Source organism: Coregonus clupeaformis, unplaced genomic scaffold (genome assembly GCF_020615455.1).
Source record: "Coregonus clupeaformis isolate EN_2021a unplaced genomic scaffold, ASM2061545v1 scaf1941, whole genome shotgun sequence".
Lineage (NCBI taxonomy): Eukaryota > Metazoa > Chordata > Actinopteri > Salmoniformes > Salmonidae > Coregonus > Coregonus clupeaformis.
The window spans coordinates 77,441-97,500 of NW_025535395.1; the positions used below are offsets into that span (position 1 = coordinate 77,441).

Sequence of the window (20,060 nt, forward strand, 5' to 3'; positions counted from 1 at the left end):
AGGTTTCCCTCAAGAATTTCCCTGTATTTAGCGCCATCCATCATTCCTTCAATTCTGAGCAGTTTCCCAGTCCCTGCCAATTAAAAACATCCCCACAGCATCCCCACCATGCTTCACTGTGGGGATGGTGTTCTCGGGGTGATGAGAGGTGTTGGGTTTGCGCCAGACATAGCGTTTTCCTTGATGGCCAAAAAGCTCAATTTTAGTCTCATCTGACCAGAGTACCTTCTTCCATATGCTTGGTGGTGCCCCTTGCTTAGTTGTGTTGCAGACTCTGGGGCCTTTCAGTCCCTCTGCTGGTATAAACTGGTATTGGTCTGGTGTCCACTCCCTCTGCTGGTATAAACTGGTATTGGTCTGGTGTCCAGTCCCTCTCCTGGTATAAACTGGTATTGGTCTGGTGTCCAGTCCCTATCCTGGTATAAATTGGTATTGGTCTGGTGTCCAGTCCCTCTGCTGGTATAAACTGGTATTGGTCTGGTGTCCAGTCCCTCTCCTGGTATAAACTGGTATTGGTCTGGTGTCCAGTCCCTCTCCTGGTATAAACTGGTATTGGTCTGGTGTCCAGTCCCTCTGCTGGTATAAACTGGTATTGGTCTGGTGTCCAGTCCCTCTCCTGGTATAAACTGGTATTGGTCTGGTGTCCAGTCCCTCTCCTGGTATAAACTGGTATTGGTCTGGTGTCCAGTCCCTCTCCTGGTATAAACTGGTATTGGACTGGTGTCCAGTCCCTCTCCTGGTATAAACTGGTATTGGTCTGGTGTCCAGTCCCTCTCCTGGTATAAACTGGTATTGGTCTGGTGTCCAGTCCCTCTCCTGGTATAAACTGGTATTGGTCTGGTGTCCAGTTCACCTTGGCTGCCATGTTTGAGTTCCCTTCCGTTAATGATTATTATGGTGAAGACGGAGCTGGAGGAATGTTCATTCATAACGGTCTGATTCTAACTTCAACACCTACGTCGTGTGCTTTACTGCCAGACAATAAACGGGGCACTCGCCTAAACCCGATGATCCTGTGTGTGCGTATCAGTCCTGATAAGTAGCGACAGTCAAGAATTGAGGTTTTACAAAAGCAGAGATAATCAGGGTTGGGGTCAATACCATTTCAATTGCAGTCAGTTGAGAATGTAAACCCAAGTCCAATTAGAAATGTTCCTCATTGAAATGAATTGTAGAGAATTAGAATTTCAGTGTACTTCTTGAATTGAATGTAGTTGTTTGTTTGTCTGTCAGATGTTATTTTAGATGACTGCGTATCATGTGTTGTTGTAATCACAATAAAACCTCAAACTACGGATCAATGAATAAAAGTTTAAACAGTTGTGTCTCCTAGTGACCATGTGATCTCACTACACAGACACAGACAGACACGTCTCACTACAAACCTGCTATTAAAACCTTTATTACGTCTTCAGTGTTGCCTTACAAACAGTAAAACATTAAAACAGTCTTTGGTTGTTACATTACTGATATATATAAAATGACTTCTGGCATTAATATGACTTTAATGCTGTAGATCTGAAGCAGAGTAAAGCTGAAAGGATGTTAGCTACCTGACAGAAACACACAGGGTTAAAGTCTTATCACTCATAACCTATCACAGGGCTGCACTGGGCCAGCAGAGCTCTCCTATTGGCTGACACGGGACTCAGAGAGTGATTGACCGCTAGAGGGGCCAGTCAGAGCGGAGGTCTCTCCGGGTCCCGCCCCCCTTCAGGGGTCATCGCCACGGTTACGCGTCATCGCCACCACAGAGCAGGAGGAGGGCCTTACGGTAGTCACCAGAAGTATCACCCTGAAACACACACATTGGAAAACACAGAGGATCAGCAACATTGCATTCGCTCCACATTACTGGCCTGTAGTGCTGAGCGATTACTGCTTTTTGAGGTCGGTCCGGTTTCGGTTATTAAAAAATAATCACGGTTTTCGATTTCGATAGAGTAAAAAAAAAATGAAATGCATTATGAAATAATGACGTTACAATGATTTCAAATCAAATCAAATTTTATTTGTCACATGCACCGAATACAACAGGTGTTGACCTTACCGTGAAATGCTGACTTACAAGCCCTTAACGAACAATGCAGTTCAAGAAATAGAGTTAAGAAAATACTAAATTAAATAAAAGTAAAAAATTAATAAAAACTAACACAATAAAATAACAATAATGAGGCTATATACAGGGGGTCCCAGTACCGGGTCAATGTGGGGGTACAGGTTAGTCCAGGTAATAATGAGGCTATATACAGGGGGTACCGGTACCGAGTCAATGGGCTGGGGTACAGGTTAGTCCAGGTAATAATGAGGCTATATACAGGGGTACCAGTACCGAGTCAATGGGCTGGGGTACAGGTTAGTCCAGGTAATAATGAGACTATATACAGGGGTACCAGTACCTAGTCAATGGGCTGGGGTACAGGTTAGTCCAGGTAATAATGAGGCTATATACAGGGGGTACCGGTACCTAGTCAATGGGCTGGGGTACAGGTTAGTCCAGGTAATAATGAGGCTATATACAGGGGGTACCGGTACCTAGTCAATGGGCTGGGGTACAGGTTAGTCCAGGTAATAATGAGGCTATATACAGGGGGTACCGGTACCGGGTCAATGGGCTGGGGTACAGGTTAGTCCAGGTAATAATGAGGCTATATACAGGGGGTACCAGTACCTAGTCAATGGGCTGGGGGGGTACAGGTTAGTCCAGGTAATAATGAGGCTATATACAGGGGGTACCGGTACCTAGTCAATGTGGGGGGGTAAAGGTTAGTCCAGGTAATAATGAGGCTATATACAGGGGGTACCAGTACCTAGTCAATGTGGGGGTACAGGTTAGTCCAGGTAATAATGAGGCTATATACAGGGGGTACCAGTACCTAGTCAATGGGCTGGGGTACAGGTTAGTCCAGGTAATAATGAGGCTATATACAGGGGGTACCAGTACCTAGTCAATGTGGGGGTACAGGTTAGTCCAGGTAATAATGAGGCTATATACAGAGAGATACCAGTACCTAGTCAATGGGCTGGGGTACAGGTTAGTCCAGGTAATAATGAGGCTATATACAGGGGGTACCGGTACCGGGTCAATGTGGGGGGGTACAGGTTAGTCAAGGTAATAATGAGGCTATATACAGGGGGTACCAGTACCTAGTCAATGTGGGGGGGTACAGGTTAGTCCAGGTAATAATGAGGCTATATACAGGGGGTACCAGTACCTAGTCAATGGGCTGGGGTACAGGTTAGTCCAGGTAATAATGAGGCTATATACAGGGGGTACCAGTACCTAGTCAATGGGCTGGGGTACAGGTTAGTCCAGGTAATAATGAGGCTATATACAGGGGGTACCGGTACCGGGTCAATGTGGGGGGGTACAGGTTAGTCCAGGTAATAATGAGGCTATATACAGGGGGTACCAGTACCTAGTCAATGTGGGGGTACAGGTTAGTCCAGGTAATAATGAGGCTATATACAGGGGGTACCGGTACCTAGTCAATGGGCTGGGGTACAGGTTAGTCCAGGTAATAATGAGGCTATATACAGGGGGTACCAGTACCTAGTCAATGGGCTGGGGTACAGGTTAGTCCAGGTAATAATGAGGCTATATACAGGGGGTACCAGTACCTAGTCAATGGGCTGGGGTACAGGTTAGTCCAGGTAATAATGAGGCTATATACAGGAGATACCAGTACCTAGTCAATGGGCTGGGGTACAGGTTAGTCCAGGTAATAATGAGGCTATATACATTGGGTACCAGTACCTAGTCAATGGGCTGGGGTACAGGTTAGTCCAGGTAATAATGAGGCTATATACAAGGGGTACCAGTACCGGGTCAATGGGCTGGGGTACAGGTTAGTCCAGGTAATAATGAGGCTATATACAGGGGGTACCGGTACCGGGTCAATGTGGGGGTACAGGTTAGTCCAGGTAATAATGAGGCTATATACAGGGGGTACCAGTACCTAGTCAATGGGCTGGGGTACAGGTTAGTCCAGGTAATAATGAGGCTATATACAGGGGGTACCAGTACCTAGTCAATGTGGGGGGGTACAGGTTAGTCCAGGTAATAATGAGGCTATATACAGGGGGTACCAGTACCTAGTCAATGTGGGGGGGTACAGGTTAGTCCAGGTAATAATGAGGCTATATACAGGGGGTACCAGTACCTAGTCAATGGGCTGGGGTACAGGTTAGTCCAGGTAATAATGAGGCTATATACAGGGGGTACCAGTACCTAGTCAATGGGCTGGGGTACAGGTTAGTCCAGGTAATAATGAGGCTATATACAGGGGGTACCAGTACCTAGTCAATGGGCTGGGGTACAGGTTAGTCCAGGTAATAATGAGGCTATATACAGGGGGTACCAGTACCTTGTCAATGTGGGGGGGTACAGGTTAGTCAAGGTAATAATGAGGCTATATACAGGGGGTACCAGTACCTAGTCAATGGGCTGGGGTACAGGTTAGTCCAGGTAATAATGAGGCTATATATAGAAGATACCAGTACCTAGTCAATGGGCTGGGGTACAGGTTAGTCCAGGTAATAATGAGGCTATATACAGGGGGTACCAGTACCTAGTCAATGGGCTGGGGTACAGGTTAGTCAAGGTAATAATGAGGCTATATACAGGGGTACCAGTACCTAGTCAATGGGCTGGGGTACAGGTTAGTCCAGGTAATAATGAGGCTATATACAGGGAGATACCAGTACCTAGTCAATGGTGGGGGTACAGGTTAGTCAAGGTAATAATGAGGCTATATACAGGGGGTACCAGTACCTAGTCAATGGGCTGGGGTACAGGTTAGTCCAGGTAATAATGAGGCTATATACAGGGGGTACCAGTACCTAGTCAATGGGCTGGGGTACAGGTTAGTCCAGGTAATAATGAGGCTATATACAGGGGGTACCAGTACCTAGTCAATGTGTGGGGGTACAGGTTAGTCAAGGTAATAATGAGGCTATATACAGGGGGTACCAGTACCTAGTCAATGGGCTGGGGTACAGGTTAGTCCAGGTAATAATGAGGCTATATACAGGGGGTACCAGTACCTAGTCAATGGTGGGGTACAGGTTAGTCCAGGTAATAATGAGGCTATATACAGGGGGTACCAGTACCTAGTCAATGGGGGGGGGTACAGGTTAGTCCAGGTAATAATGAGGCTATATACAGGGGGTACCAGTACCTAGTCAATGGGGGGGGGTACAGGTTAGTCCAGGTAATAATGAGGCTATATACAGGGGGTACCAGTACCTAGTCAATGGGCTGGGGTACAGGTTAGTCCAGGTAATAATGAGGCTATATACAGGGGGTACCAGTACCTAGTCAATGGGCTGGGGTACAGGTTAGTCCAGGTAATAATGAGGCTATATACAGGGGGTACCAGTACCTAGTCAATGGGCTGGGGGTACAGGTTAGTCCAGGTAATAATGAGGCTATATACAGGGGGTACCAGTACCTAGTCAATGGGTGGGGGTACAGGTTAGTCCAGGTAATAATGAGGCTATATACAGGGGGTACCAGTACCTAGTCAATGTGCTGGGGTACAGGTTAGTCCAGGTAATAATGAGGCTATATACAGGGGGTACCAGTACCTAGTCAATGGGCTGGGGTACAGGTTAGTCCAGGTAATAATGAGGCTATATACAGGGGGTACCAGTACCTAGTCAATGTGGGGGGTACAGGTTAGTCCAGGTAATAATGAGGCTATATACAGGGGTACCAGTACCTAGTCAATGGGCTGGGGTACAGGTTAGTCCAGGTAATAATGAGGCTATATACAGGGGGTACCAGTACCTAGTCAATGGGCTGGGGTACAGGTTAGTCCAGGTAATAATGAGGCTATATACAGGGGGTACCAGTACCTAGTCAATGTGGGGGTACAGGTTAGTCCAGGTAATAATGAGGCTATATACAGGGGTACCAGTACCTAGTCAATGGGCTGGGGTACAGGTTAGTCCAGGTAATAATGAGGCTATATACAGGGGGTACCAGTACCTAGTCAATGGGCTGGGGTACAGGTTAGTCCAGGTAATAATGAGGCTATATACAGGGGGTACCAGTACCTAGTCAATGTGGGGGTACAGGTTAGTCCAGGTAATAATGAGGCTATATACAGGGGGGTACCAGTACCTAGTCAATGGGCTGGGGTACAGGTTAGTCCAGGTAATAATGAGGCTATATACAGGGGGTACCGGTACCGAGTCAATGGGCTGGGGTACAGGTTAGTCCAGGTAATAATGAGGCTATATACAGGGGGTACCAGTACCTAGTCAATGTGGGGGGGTACAGGTTAGTCCAGGTAATAATGAGGCTATATACAGGGGGTACCAGTACCTAGTCAATGTGGGGGGTACAGGTTAGTCCAGGTAATAATGAGGCTATATACAGGGGTACCAGTACCTAGTCAATGGGCTGGGGTACAGGTTAGTCCAGGTAATAATGAGGCTATATACAGGGGGTACCAGTACCTAGTCAATGGAGCTGGGGGTACAGGTTAGTCCAGGTAATAATGAGGCTATATACAGGGGGTACCAGTACCTAGTCAATGGGCTGGGGTACAGGTTAGTCCAGGTAATAATGAGGCTATATACAGGGGGTACCAGTACCTAGTCAATGTGGGGGGGTACAGGTTAGTCAAGGTAATAATGAGGCTATATACAGGGGGTACCAGTACCTAGTCAATGGGCTGGGGTACAGGTTAGTCCAGGTAATAATGAGGCTATATACAGGAGATACCAGTACCTAGTCAATGGGCTGGGGTACAGGTTAGTCCAGGTAATAATGAGGCTATATACAGGGGTACCAGTACCTAGTCAATGGGTGGGGTACAGGTTAGTCAAGGTAATAATGAGGCTATATACAGGGGGTACCAGTACCTAGTCAATGGTGGGGTACAGGTTAGTCCAGGTAATAATGAGGCTATATACAGAGGGTACCAGTACCTAGTCAATGGGCTGGGGTACAGGTTAGTCCAGGTAATAATGAGGCTATATACAGGGGTACCAGTACCTAGTCAATGGGGGGGTACAGGTTAGTCCAGGTAATAATGAGGCTATATACAGGGGGTACCAGTACCTAGTCAATGGGCTGGGGTACAGGTTAGTCCAGGTAATAATGAGGCTATATACAGGGGGTACCAGTACCTAGTCAATGTGGGGGGGTACAGGTTAGTCAAGGTAATAATGAGGCTATATACAGGGGGTACCAGTACCTAGTCAATGGGCTGGGGTACAGGTTAGTCCAGGTAATAATGAGGCTATATACAGGGTACCAGTACCTAGTCAATGGGCTGGGGTACAGGTTAGTCCAGGTAATAATGAGGCTATATACAGGGGGTACCAGTACCTAGTCAATGTGTGGGGGTACAGGTTAGTCCAGGTAATAATGAGGCTATATACAGGGGGTACCAGTACCTAGTCAATGGGCTGGGGTACAGGTTAGTCCAGGTAATAATGAGGCTATATACAGGGGGTACCAGTACCTAGTCAATGGGCTGGGGTACAGGTTAGTCCAGGTAATAATGAGGCTATATACAGGGGGTACCAGTACCTAGTCAATGTGGGGGTACAGGTTAGTCCAGGTAATAATGAGGCTATATACAGGGGGTACCAGTACCTAGTCAATGTGGGGGGTACAGGTTAGTCCAGGTAATAATGAGGCTATATACAGGGGGTACCAGTACCTAGTCAATGGGCTGGGGTACAGGTTAGTCCAGGTAATAATGAGGCTATATACAGGGGGTACCGGTACCGAGTCAATGGGCTGGGGTACAGGTTAGTCCAGGTAATAATGAGGCTATATACAGGGGTACCAGTACCTAGTCAATGGGCTGGGGTACAGGTTAGTCCAGGTAATAATGAGGCTATATACAGGGGGTACCAGTACCTAGTCAATGGGCTGGGGGTACAGGTTAGTCCAGGTAATAATGAGGCTATATACAGGGGTACCAGTACCTAGTCAATGGGCTGGGGTACAGGTTAGTCCAGGTAATAATGAGGCTATATACAGGGGGTACCAGTACCTAGTCAATGTGGGGGTACAGGTTAGTCCAGGTAATAATGAGGCTATATACAGGGGGTACCAGTACCTAGTCAATGTGTGGGGGTACAGGTTAGTCCAGGTAATAATGAGGCTATATACAGGGGGTACCAGTACCTAGTCAATGGGCTGGGGTACAGGTTAGTCCAGGTAATAATGAGGCTATATACAGGGGGTACCAGTACCTAGTCAATGGGGGGTACAGGTTAGTCCAGGTAATAATGAGGCTATATACAGGGGGTACCAGTACCTAGTCAATGGGCTGGGGTACAGGTTAGTCCAGGTAATAATGAGGCTATATACAGGAGATACCAGTACCTAGTCAATGGGCTGGGGTACAGGTTAGTCCAGGTAATAATGAGGCTATATACAGGGGGTACCAGTACCTAGTCAATGTGGGGGGTACAGGTTAGTCCAGGTAATAATGAGGCTATATACAGGGGGTACCAGTACCTAGTCAATGGGCTGGGGTACAGGTTAGTCCAGGTAATAATGAGGCTATATACAGGGGGTACCGGTACCGAGTCAATGGGCTGGGGTACAGGTTAGTCCAGGTAATAATGAGGCTATATACAGGGGGTACCAGTACCTAGTCAATGTGGGGGTACAGGTTAGTCCAGGTAATAATGAGGCTATATACAGGGGGTACCAGTACCTAGTCAATGTGGGGGTACAGGTTAGTCCAGGTAATAATGAGGCTATATACAGGGGGTACCAGTACCTAGTCAATGTGGGGGGGTACAGGTTAGTCCAGGTAATAATGAGGCTATATACAGGGGGTACCAGTACCTAGTCAATGTGGGGGTACAGGTTAGTCCAGGTAATAATGAGGCTATATACAGGGGGAACGGTACCGGGTCAATGTGGGGGGTACAGGTTAGTCCAGGTAATAATGAGGCTATATACAGGGGGTACCAGTACCTAGTCAATGGGCTGGGGTACAGGTTAGTCCAGGTAATAATGAGGCTATATACAGGGGGTACCAGTACCTAGTCAATGTGGGGGTACAGGTTAGTCCAGGTAATAATGAGGCTATATACAAGGGGGTACCAGTACCTAGTCAATGGGCTGGGGTACAGGTTAGTCCAGGTAATAATGAGGCTATATACAGGGGGTACCGGTACCGGGTCAATGTGGGGGGGTACAGGTTAGTCCAGGTAATAATGAGGCTATATACAGGGGGTACCAGTACCTAGTCAATGGGCTGGGGTACAGGTTAGTCCAGGTAATAATGAGGCTATATACAGGGGTACCAGTACCTAGTCAATGTGGGGGGTACAGGTTAGTCCAGGTAATAATGAGGCTATATACAGGGGGTACCAGTACCTAGTCAATGGGCTGGGGTACAGGTTAGTCCAGGTAATAATGAGGCTATATACAGGGGGTACCAGTACCTAGTCAATGGGCTGGGGTACAGGTTAGTCCAGGTAATAATGAGGCTATATACAGGGGGTACCAGTACCTAGTCAATGTGGGGGTACAGGTTAGTCCAGGTAATAATGAGGCTATATACAGGGGTACCAGTACCTAGTCAATGGGCTGGGGTACAGGTTAGTCCAGGTAATAATGAGGCTATATACAGGGGGTACCAGTACCTAGTCAATGGGCTGGGGGTACAGGTTAGTCCAGGTAATAATGAGGCTATATACAGGGGGAACCAGTACCTAGTCAATGTGGGGGTACAGGTTAGTCCAGGTAATAATGAGGCTATATACAGGGGGTACCAGTTCCTAGTCAATGTGTGGGGGTACAGGTTAGTCCAGGTAATAATGAGGCTATATACAGGGGGTACCGGTACCTAGTCAATGGGCTGGGGTACAGGTTAGTCCAGGTAATAATGAGGCTATATACAGGGGGTACCAGTACCTAGTCAATGTGGGGGTACAGGTTAGTCCAGGTAATAATGAGGCTATATAGAGGGGGTACCGGTACCTAGTCAATGTGTGGGGGTACAGGTTAGTCAAGGTAATAATGAGGCTATATACAGGGGGTACCAGTACCTAGTCAATGTGGGGGGGTACAGGTTAGTCAAGGTAATAATGAGGCTATATACAGGGGGTACCGGTACCTAGTCAATGTGTGGGTACAGGTTAGTCCAGGTAATAATGAGGCTATATACAGGGGGTACCGGTACCTAGTCAATGTGGGGGTACAGGTTAGTCCAGGTAATAACGAGGCTATATACAGGGGGTACCGGTACCTAGTCAATGTGGGGAACAGGTTAGTCCAGGTAATAATGAGGCTATATACAGGGGGTACCAGTACCTAGTCAATGGGATGGGGTACAGGTTAGTCAAGGTAATAATGAGGCTATATACAGGGGGTACCAGTACCTAGTCAATGTGGGGGTACAGGTTAGTCCAGGTAATAATGAGGCTATATACAGGGGGTACCAGTACCTAGTCAATGTGTGGGGGTACAGGTTAGTCCAGGTAATAATGAGGCTATATACAGGGGGTACCAGTACCTAGTCAATGTGGGGGTACAGGTTAGTCCAGGTAATACCGTGGCTATATACAGGGGGTACCGGTACCTAGTCAATGGGCTGGGGTACAGGTTAGTCCAGGTAATAATGAGGCTATATACAGGGGGTACCAGTACCTAGTCAATGGGCTGGGGGTACAGGTTAGTCCAGGTAATAATGAGGCTATATACAGGGGGTACCAGTACCTAGTCAATGTGTGGGGGTACAGGTTAGTCCAGGTAATAATGAGGCTATATACAGGGGGTACCAGTACCTAGTCAATGTGGGGGGGTACAGGTTAGTCCAGGTAATAATGAGGCTATATACAGGGGGTACCGGTACCGGGTCAATGTGGGGGTACAGGTTAGTCAAGGTAATAATGAGGCTATATACAGGGGGTACCGGTACCTAGTCAATGTGTGGGGGTACAGGTTAGTCAAGGTAATAATGAGGCTATATACAGGGGGTACCAGTACCTAGTCAATGGGCTGGGGTACAGGTTAGTCCAGGTAATAATGAGGCTATATACAGGGGGTACCAGTACCTAGTCAATGGGCTGGGGTACAGGTTAGTCAAGGTAATAATGAGGCTATATACAGGGGGTACCGGTACCTAGTCAATGTGTGGGGGTACAGGTTAGTCCAGGTAATAATGAGGCTATATACAGGGGGTACCAGTACCTAGTCAATGTGGGGGTCCAGGTTAGTCCAGGTAATAATGAGGCTATATACAGGGGGTACCGGTACCGGGTCAATGGGCTGGGGTACAGGTTAGTCCAGGTAATAATGAGGCTATATACAGGGGGTACCAGTACCGGGTCAATGGGCTGGGGTACAGGTTAGTCCAGGTAATAATGAGGCTATATACAGGGGGTACCGGTACTGAGTCAATGTGTGTGGGTACAGGTTAGTCAAGGTAATAATGAGGCTATATACAGGGGGTACCAGTACCTAGTCAATGGGCTGGGGTACAGGTTAGTCCAGGTAATAATGAGGCTATATACAGGGGGTACCAGTACCGGGTCAATGGGCTGGGGTACAGGTTAGTCAAGGTAATTTGTACATGTAGGTAGGGGTAAAGTGACCAAAGCCAAAAATAGTGAACATTCAATTGCCAAAACATTAAAATATTCCATTGTCTCTGTCAGGTCCACATTGGGTAGACATCAATAGAACAACAGTAAATTACTGTGAAATAATCAAATATTTCAGTTGTGTATATTACTTAGTTTTTATTTGAAAACGTTATTATTTTTAAATTCCTTAAAGTCATCCTCTCATCTCTGCTCAGGCAGCAGCAGTCAGTCAGCCAGTTATATCTTTGCTCCCCAGACAGCAGCAGTCAGTCAGCCAGTTATATCTGTGCTCCCCAGACAGCAGCAGTCAGTCAGCCAGTTATATATGTGCTCCCCAGGCAGCAGCAGTCAGTCAGCCAGTTATATCTGTGCTCCCCAGACTGTCCTGTCTGTGATAGGCCTCGTCTCTGCTCAGGCAGCAGCAGTCAGTCAGCCAGTTATATCTGTGCTCCCCAGGCAGCAGCAGTCAGTCAGCCAGTTATATCTGTGCTCCCCAGACAGCAGCAGTCAGTCAGCCAGTTATATCTGTGCTCCCCAGACAGCAGCAGTCAGTCAGCCAGTTATATCTGTGCTCCCCAGACTGTCCTGTCTCTGATAGGCCTCGTCTCTGCTCAGGCAGCAGTCAGTCAGCCAGTTATATCTGTGCTCCCCAGACAGCAGCAGTCAGTCAGCCAGTTATATCTGTGCTCCCCAGGCAGCAGCAGTCAGCCAGCCAGTTATATCTGTGCTCCCCAGACAGCAGCAGTCAGTCAGCCAGTTATATCTGTGCTCCCCAGACTGTCCTGTCTCTGATAGGCCTCATCTCTGCTCAGGCAGCAGTCAGTCAGCCAGTTATATCTGTGCTCCCCAGACAGCAGCAGTCAGTCAGCCAGTTATATCTGTGCTCCCCAGGCAGCAGCAGTCAGCCAGCCAGTTATATCTGTGCTCCCCAGGCAGCAGCAGTCAGTCAGCCAGTTATATCTGTGCTCCCCAGACAGCAGCAGTCAGTCAGCCAGTTATATCTGTGCTCCCCAGACAGCAGCAGTCAGTCAGCCAGTTATATCTGTGCTCCCCCAGACAGCAGCAGTCAGCCAGCCAGTTATATCTGTGCTCCCCAGACAGCAGCAGTCAGCCAGCCAGTTATATCTGTGCTCCCCAGGCAGCAGCAGTCAGTCAGCCAGTTATATCTGTGCTCCCCAGACTGTCCTGTCTATGATAGGCCTCGTCTCTGCTCAGGCAGCAGCAGTCAGCCAGTTATATCTGTGCTCCCCAGACAGCAGCAGTCAGTCAGCCAGTTATATCTGTGCTCCCCAGACTGTCCTGTCTATGATAGGCCTCATCTCTGCTCAGGCAGCAGTCAGTCAGCCAGTTATATCTGTGCTCCCCAGACTGTCCTGTCTCTGATAGGCCTCATCTCTGCTCAGGCAGCAGCAGTCAGCCAGCCAGTTATATCTGTGCTCCCCAGACAGCAGCAGTCAGTCAGCCAGTTATATCTGTGCTCCCCAGACTGTCCTGTCTCTGATAGGCCTCATCTCTGCTCAGGCAGCAGTCAGTCAGCCAGTTATATCTGTGCTCCCCAGGCAGCAGCAGTCAGTCAGCCAGTTATATCTGTGCTCCCCAGGCAGCAGCAGTCAGTCAGCCAGTTATATCTGTGCTCCCCAGACTGTCCTGTCTCTGATAGGCCTCATCTCTGCTCAGGCAGCAGCAGTCAGTCAGCCAGTTATATCTGTGCTCCCCAGACAGCAGCAGTCAGTCAGCCAGCCAGTTATATCTGTGCTCCCCAGACAGCAGCAGTCAGTCAGTCAGTTATATCTGTGCTCCCCAGACAGCAGCAGTCAGTCAGCCAGTTATATCTGTGCTCCCCCAGACAGCAGCAGTCAGTCAGCCAGTTATATCTGTGCTCCCCAGACAGCAGCAGTCAGCCAGCCAGTTATATCTGTGCTCCCCAGGCAGCAGCAGTCAGTCAGCCAGTTATATCTGTGCTCCCCCAGACAGCAGCAGTCAGTCAGCCAGTTATATCTGTGCTCCCCAGACTGTCCTGTCTCTGATAGGCCTCGTCTCTGCTCAGGCAGCAGTCAGTCAGCCAGTTATATCTGTGCTCCCCAGACAGCAGCAGTCAGTCAGCCAGTTATATCTGTGCTCCCCAGACAGCAGCAGTCAGCCAGCCAGTTATATCTGTGCTCCCCAGGCAGCAGCAGTCAGTCAGCCAGTTATATCTGTGCTCCCCAGACAGCAGCAGTCAGTCAGCCAGTTATATCTGTGCTCCCCAGACTGCAGCAGTCAGTCAGCCAGTTATATCTGTGCTCCCCAGACTGTCCTGTCTCTGATAGGCCTCATCTCTGCTCAGACAGCAGCAGTCAGTCAGCCAGTTATATCTGTGCTCCCCAGACTGTCCTGTCTCTGATAGGCCTCGTCTCTGCTCAGGCAGCAGTCAGTCAGCCAGTTATATCTGTGCTCCTCAGGCAGCAGCAGTCAGCCAGCCAGTTATATCTGTGCTCCCCAGACAGCAGCAGTCAGTCAGCCAGTTATATCTGTGCTCCTCAGGCAGCAGCAGTCAGCCAGCCAGTTATATCTGTGCTCCTCAGGCAGCAGCAGTCAGCCAGCCAGTTATATCTGTGCTCCCCAGACAGCAGCAGTCAGTCAGCCAGTTATATCTGTGCTCCCCAGACTGTCCTGTCTCTGATAGGCCTCGTCTCTGCTCAGGCAGCAGCAGTCAGCCAGTTATATCTGTGCTCCCCAGACAGCAGCAGTCAGTCAGCCAGTTATATCTGTGCTCCCCAGGCAGCAGCAGTCAGTCAGCCAGTTATATCTGTGCTCCCCCAGACTGTCCTGTCTCTGATAGGCCTCATCTCTGCTCAGGCAGCAGTCAGTCAGTCAGCCAGTTATATCTGTGCTCCCCAGACAGCAGCAGTCAGTCAGCCAGTTATATCTGTGCTCTCCAGACTGTCCTGTCTCTGATAGGCCTCATCTCTGCTCAGGCAGCAGTCAGTCAGTCAGCCAGTTATATCTGTGCTCCCCAGGCAGCAGCAGTCAGTCAGCCAGTTATATCTGTGCTCCCCAGACTGCCTGTCTCTGATAGGCCTCATCTCTGCTCAGGCAGCAGTCAGTCAGTCAGCCAGTTATATCTGTGCTCCCCAGACAGCAGCAGTCAGTCAGCCAGTTATATCTGTGCTCCCCAGACTGTCCTGTCTCTGATAGGCCTCATCTCTGCTCAGGCAGCAGTCAGTCAGTCAGCCAGTTATATCTGTGCTCCCCAGACAGCAGCAGTCAGTCAGCCAGTTATATCTGTGCTCCCCAGACTGTCCTGTCTCTGATAGGCCTCGTCTCTGCTCAGGCAGCAGCAGTCAGCCAGTTATATCTGTGCTCCCCAGACTGTCCTGTCTCTGATAGGCCTCATCTCTGCTCAGGCAGCAGTCAGTCAGTCAGCCAGTTATATCTGTGCTCCCCAGACAGCAGCAGTCAGTCAGCCAGTTATATCTGTGCTCCCCAGACAGCAGCAGTCAGCCAGCCAGTTATATCTGTGCTCCCCAGACTGTCCTGTCTCTGATAGGCCTCATCTCTGCTCAGGCAGCAGTCAGTCAGTCAGCCAGTTATATCTGTGCTCCCCAGACAGCAGCAGTCAGTCAGCCAGTTATATCTGTGCTCCCCAGACTGTCCTGTCTCTGATAGGCCTCATCTCTGCTCAGGCAGCAGTCAGTCAGTCAGCCAGTTATATCTGTGCTCCCCAGGCAGCAGCAGTCAGTCAGCCAGTTATATCTGTGCTCCCCAGACTGTCCTGTCTCTGATAGGCCTCATCTCTGCTCAGGCAGCAGTCAGTCAGTCAGCCAGTTATATCTGTGCTCCCCAGACAGCAGCAGTCAGTCAGCCAGTTATATCTGTGCTCCCCAGACTGTCTGTCTCTGATAGGCCTCATCTCTGCTCAGGCAGCAGTCAGTCAGTCAGCCAGTTATATCTGTGCTCCCCAGACAGCAGCAGTCAGTCAGCCAGTTATATCTGTGCTCCCCAGACTGTCCTGTCTCTGATAGGCCTCGTCTCTGCTCAGGCAGCAGCAGTCAGCCAGTTATATCTGTGCTCCCCAGACTGTCCTGTCTCTGATAGGCCTCATCTCTGCTCAGGCAGCAGTCAGTCAGTCAGCAAGTTATATCTGTGCTCCCCAGACAGCAGCAGTCAGTCAGCCAGTTATATCTGTGCTCCCCAGACAGCAGCAGTCAGCCAGCCAGTTATATCTGTGCTCCCCAGACAGCAGCAGTCAGCCAGCCAGTTATATCTGTGCTCCCCAGACAGCAGCAGTCAGCCAGCCAGTTATATCTGTGCTCCCCAGACTGTCCTGTCTCTGATAGGCCTCGTCTCTGCTCAGGCAGCAGTCAGTCAGCCAGTTATAGCTGTGCTCCCCAGACTGTCCTGTCTCTGATAGGCCTCATCTCTGCTCAGGCAGCAGTCAGTCAGCCAGTTATATCTGTGCTCCCCAGACAGCAGCAGTCAGTCAGCCAGTTATATCTGTGCTCCTCAGGCAGCAGTCAGTCAGTCAGCCAGTTATATCTGTGCTCCCCAGACTGTCCTGTCTCTGATAGGCCTCATCTCTGCTCAGGCAGCAGTCAGTCAGCCAGCCAGTTATATCTGTGCTCCCCAGACAGCAGCAGTCAGTCAGCCAGTTATATCTGTGCTCCCCAGACTGTCCTGTCTCTGATAGGCCTCATCTCTGCTCAGGCAGCAGTCAGTCAGCCAGTTATATCTGTGCTCCCCAGACAGCAGCAGTCAGTCAGCCAGTTATATCTGTGCTCCCCAGACAGCAGTAGTCAGTCAGCCAGTTATATCTGTGCTCCCCAGACTGTCCTGTCTCTGATAGGCCTCGTCTCTGCTCAGGCAGCAGCAGTCAGTCAGCCAGTTATATCTGTGCTCCCCAGGCAGCAGCAGTCAGTCAGCCAGTTATATCTGTGCTCCCCAGGCAGCAGCAGTCAGTCAGCCAGTTATATCTGTGCTCCCCAGACTGTCCTGTCTCTGATAGGCCTCGTCTCTGCTCAGGCAGCAGCAGTCAGTCAGCCAGTTATATCTGTGCTCCCCAGGCAGCAGCAGTCAGTCAGCCAGTTATATCTGTGCTCCCCAGGCAGCAGCAGTCAGTCAGCCAGTTATATCTGTGCTCCCCCAGACTGTCCTGTCTCTGATAGGCCTCGTCTCTGCTCAGGCAGCAGTCAGTCAGCCAGTTATATCTGTGCTCCCCAGACAGCAGCAGTCAGCCAGCCAGTTATATCTGTGCTCCCCAGACAGCAGCAGTCAGCCAGCCAGTTATATCTGTGCTCCCCCAGGCAGCAGCAGTCAGTCAGCCAGTTATATCTGTGCTCCCCAGACTGTCCTGTCTCTGATAGGCCTCGTCTCTGCTCAGGCAGCAGCAGTCAGTCAGCCAGTTATATCTGTGCTCCCCAGACAGCAGCAGTCAGTCAGCCAGTTATATCTGTGCTCCCCAGACTGATAGGCTGTCTCAGGCAGCAGCAGTCAGTCAGCCAGTTATATCTGTGCTCCCCAGACAGCAGCAGTCAGTCAGCCAGTTATATCTGTGCTCCCCAGACAGCAGCAGTCAGTCAGCCAGTTATATCTGTGCTCCCCAGACTGTCCTGTCTCTGATAGGCCTCGTCTCTGCTCAGGCAGCAGTCAGTCAGTCAGTTATATCTGTGCTCCCCAGACTGCAGCAGTCAGCCAGCCAGTTATATCTGTGCTCCCCAGACAGCAGCAGTCAGCCAGCCAGTTATATCTGTGCTCCCCAGGCAGCAGTCAGTCAGCCAGTTATATCTGTGCTCCCCCAGACAGCAGCAGTCAGTCAGCCAGTTATATCTGTGCTCCCCAGACAGCAGCAGTCAGTCAGCCAGTTATATCTGTGCTCCCCAGACTGTCCTGTCTCTGATAGGCCTCATCTCTGCTCAGGCAGCAGCAGTCAGTCAGCCAGTTATATCTGTGCTCCCCAGACAGCAGCAGTCAGTCAGCCAGTTATATCTGTGCTCCCCAGACTGTCCTGTCTCTGATAGGCCTCGTCTCTGCTCAGGCAGCAGTCAGTCAGTCAGCCAGTTATATCTGTGCTCCCCAGGCAGCAGCAGTCAGTCAGCCAGTTATATCTGTGCTCCCCAGGCAGCAGCAGTCAGTCAGCCAGTTATATCTGTGCTCCCCAGACTGTCCTGTCTCTGATAGGCCTCATCTCTGCTCAGGCAGCAGTCAGTCAGCCAGTTATATCTGTGCTCCCCAGGCAGCAGCAGTCAGCCAGCCAGTTATATCTGTGCTCCCCAGACTGTCCTGTTGATAGGCCTCGTCTCTGCTCAGGCAGCAGTCAGTCAGTCAGCCAGTTATATCTGTGCTCCCCAGGCAGCAGCAGTCAGTCAGCCAGTTATATCTGTGCTCCCCAGACTGTCCTGTCTCTGATAGGCCTCATCTCTGCTCAGGCAGCAGCAGTCAGCCAGCCAGTTATATCTGTGCTCCCCAGACAGCAGCAGTCAGTCAGCCAGTTATATCTGTGCTCCCCCAGACAGCAGCAGTCAGTCAGCCAGTTATATCTGTGCTCCCAGAGCAGCAGCAGTCAGTCAGCCAGTTATATCTGTGCTCCCCAGACAGCAGCAGTCAGTCAGCCAGTTATATCTGTGCTCCCAGACTGTCCTGTCTCTGATAGGCCTCGTCTCTGCTCAGGCAGCAGCAGTCAGTCAGCCAGTTATATCTGTGCTCCCCAGACAGCAGCAGTCAGTCAGCCAGTTATATCTGTGCTCCCCAGACTGCAGCAGTCAGTCAGCCAGTTATATCTGTGCTCCCCCAGACTGTCCTGTCTCTGATAGGCCTCATCTCTGCTCAGGCAGCAGTCAGTCAGCCAGTTATATCTGTGCTCCCCAGACAGCAGCAGTCAGTCAGCCAGTTATATCTGTGCTCCCCAGACTGTCCTGTCTCTGATAGGCCTCATCTCTGCTCAGGCAGCAGTCAGTCAGCCAGTTATATCTGTGCTCCCCAGACTGTCCTGTCTCTGATAGGCCTCATCTCTGCTCAGGCAGCAGCAGTCAGTCAGCCAGTTATATCTGTGCTCCCCAGACAGCAGCAGTCAGTCAGCCAGTTATATCTGTGCTCCCCAGGCAGCAGCAGTCAGCCAGCCAGTTATATCTGTGCTCCCCAGACAGCAGCAGTCAGTCAGCCAGTTATATCTGTGCTCCCCAGACAGCAGCAGTCAGTCAGCCAGTTATATATGTGCTCCCCAGGCAGCAGCAGTCAGCCAGCCAGTTATATCTGTGCTCCCCAGACTGTCCTGTCTCTGATAGGCCTCGTCTCTGCTCAGGCAGCAGTCAGTCAGCCAGCCAGTTATATCTGAGCTCCCCAGACAGCAGCAGTCAGTCAGCCAGTTATATCTGTGCTCCCAGACTGTCCTGTCTATGATAGGCCGGAGGACGTCCTCCGGAAGTTGTCATAATTACTGTGTTCGATGCCACAAAGTTGGAAGCACAGAATCGTCTAGAATGTCATTGTACGCTGTAGTGTTAAGATTTCCCTTCACTGGAACTAAGGGGCCCGAACCATGAAAAACTGCCCCAGACCATTACTCCTCCTCCACGAAACTTTACACTTGGCACTATGCATTGAGGCAGGTAGCGTTCTCCTGGCATCTGCCAAACCCAGATTCGCCCGTTGGACTGCCAGATGGTGAAGCGTGATTCATCACTCCAGAGAACGTGTTTCCACTGCTCCAGAGTCCAATGGCGGCGAGCTTTACACCACTCCAGCCGACGCTTGGCATTGCGCATGGTGAGCTTAGTCTTGTGTGCGGCTGCTCGGCCATGGAAACCCATTTCATGAAGCTCCAGACGAGCAGTTCTTGTGCTGACGTTGCTTCCAGAGGCAGTTTGGAAGTCGGTAGTGAGTGTTAAAACCAAGGACAGATGATTTTTACGCGCTACACGCTTCAGCACTCAGCGGTCCCGTTCTGTGAGCTTGCGTGTGGCCTACCACTTCGCGGGCTGAGCCGTTGGACGTTTCCACTTCACAATAACAGCACTTACAGTTGACTAGGGCAGCTCTAGCAGGGCAGGCATTTGGACGAACTGACTTGTTGGAAAGGTGACATCCTATGACGGTGCCACGTTGAAAGTCACTGAGCTCTTCAGTAAGGCCATTCTGCCAATGTTTGTCTATGGGAGATTGCATGGCTGTGTGCTCGATTTTATACACCTGTCAGCACCGGTATACCTGTATACCAGAGCACAGAGATAGACATAAACAGTATATATACAGCACCAGTCAAAAGTTTGGACACACCTACTCATTCAAGGGTTTTTCTTTATTTTTACTATTTTCTACATGTAGTAACCAAAAAAGTGTTAAACAAATCAAAATATATTTTAGATTCTTCAAAGTAGCAACCCTTTGTCTTGATGACAGCTTTGCGCACTCTTGGCATTCTCTCAACCAGCTTCACCTGGAATGCTTTTCCAACAGTCTTGAAGGAGTTCCCACATATGCTGAGCACTTGTTGGCTGCTTTTCCTTCACTCT

The 20,060-nt window shown here is 49.9% G+C and overlaps 1 protein-coding gene across 1 annotated transcript in view; it reads right to left on the reverse strand.

Annotated features, from left to right (window-relative positions):
- Nucleotides 1–1,386: 1,386 nt before the first annotated feature.
- Nucleotides 1,387–20,060, reverse strand: part of LOC121561920 (annexin A5-like) — a 21,183-nt gene continuing 2,509 nt past the window's right edge. Inside the window, exon 5 of the mRNA XM_045218973.1 lies at nucleotides 1,387–1,795. Coding sequence (XP_045074908.1) covers nucleotides 1,733–1,795 — 63 coding nt within the window. The 3' untranslated portion in view covers nucleotides 1,387–1,732. The remainder of the gene's footprint in view (nucleotides 1,796–20,060) is intronic.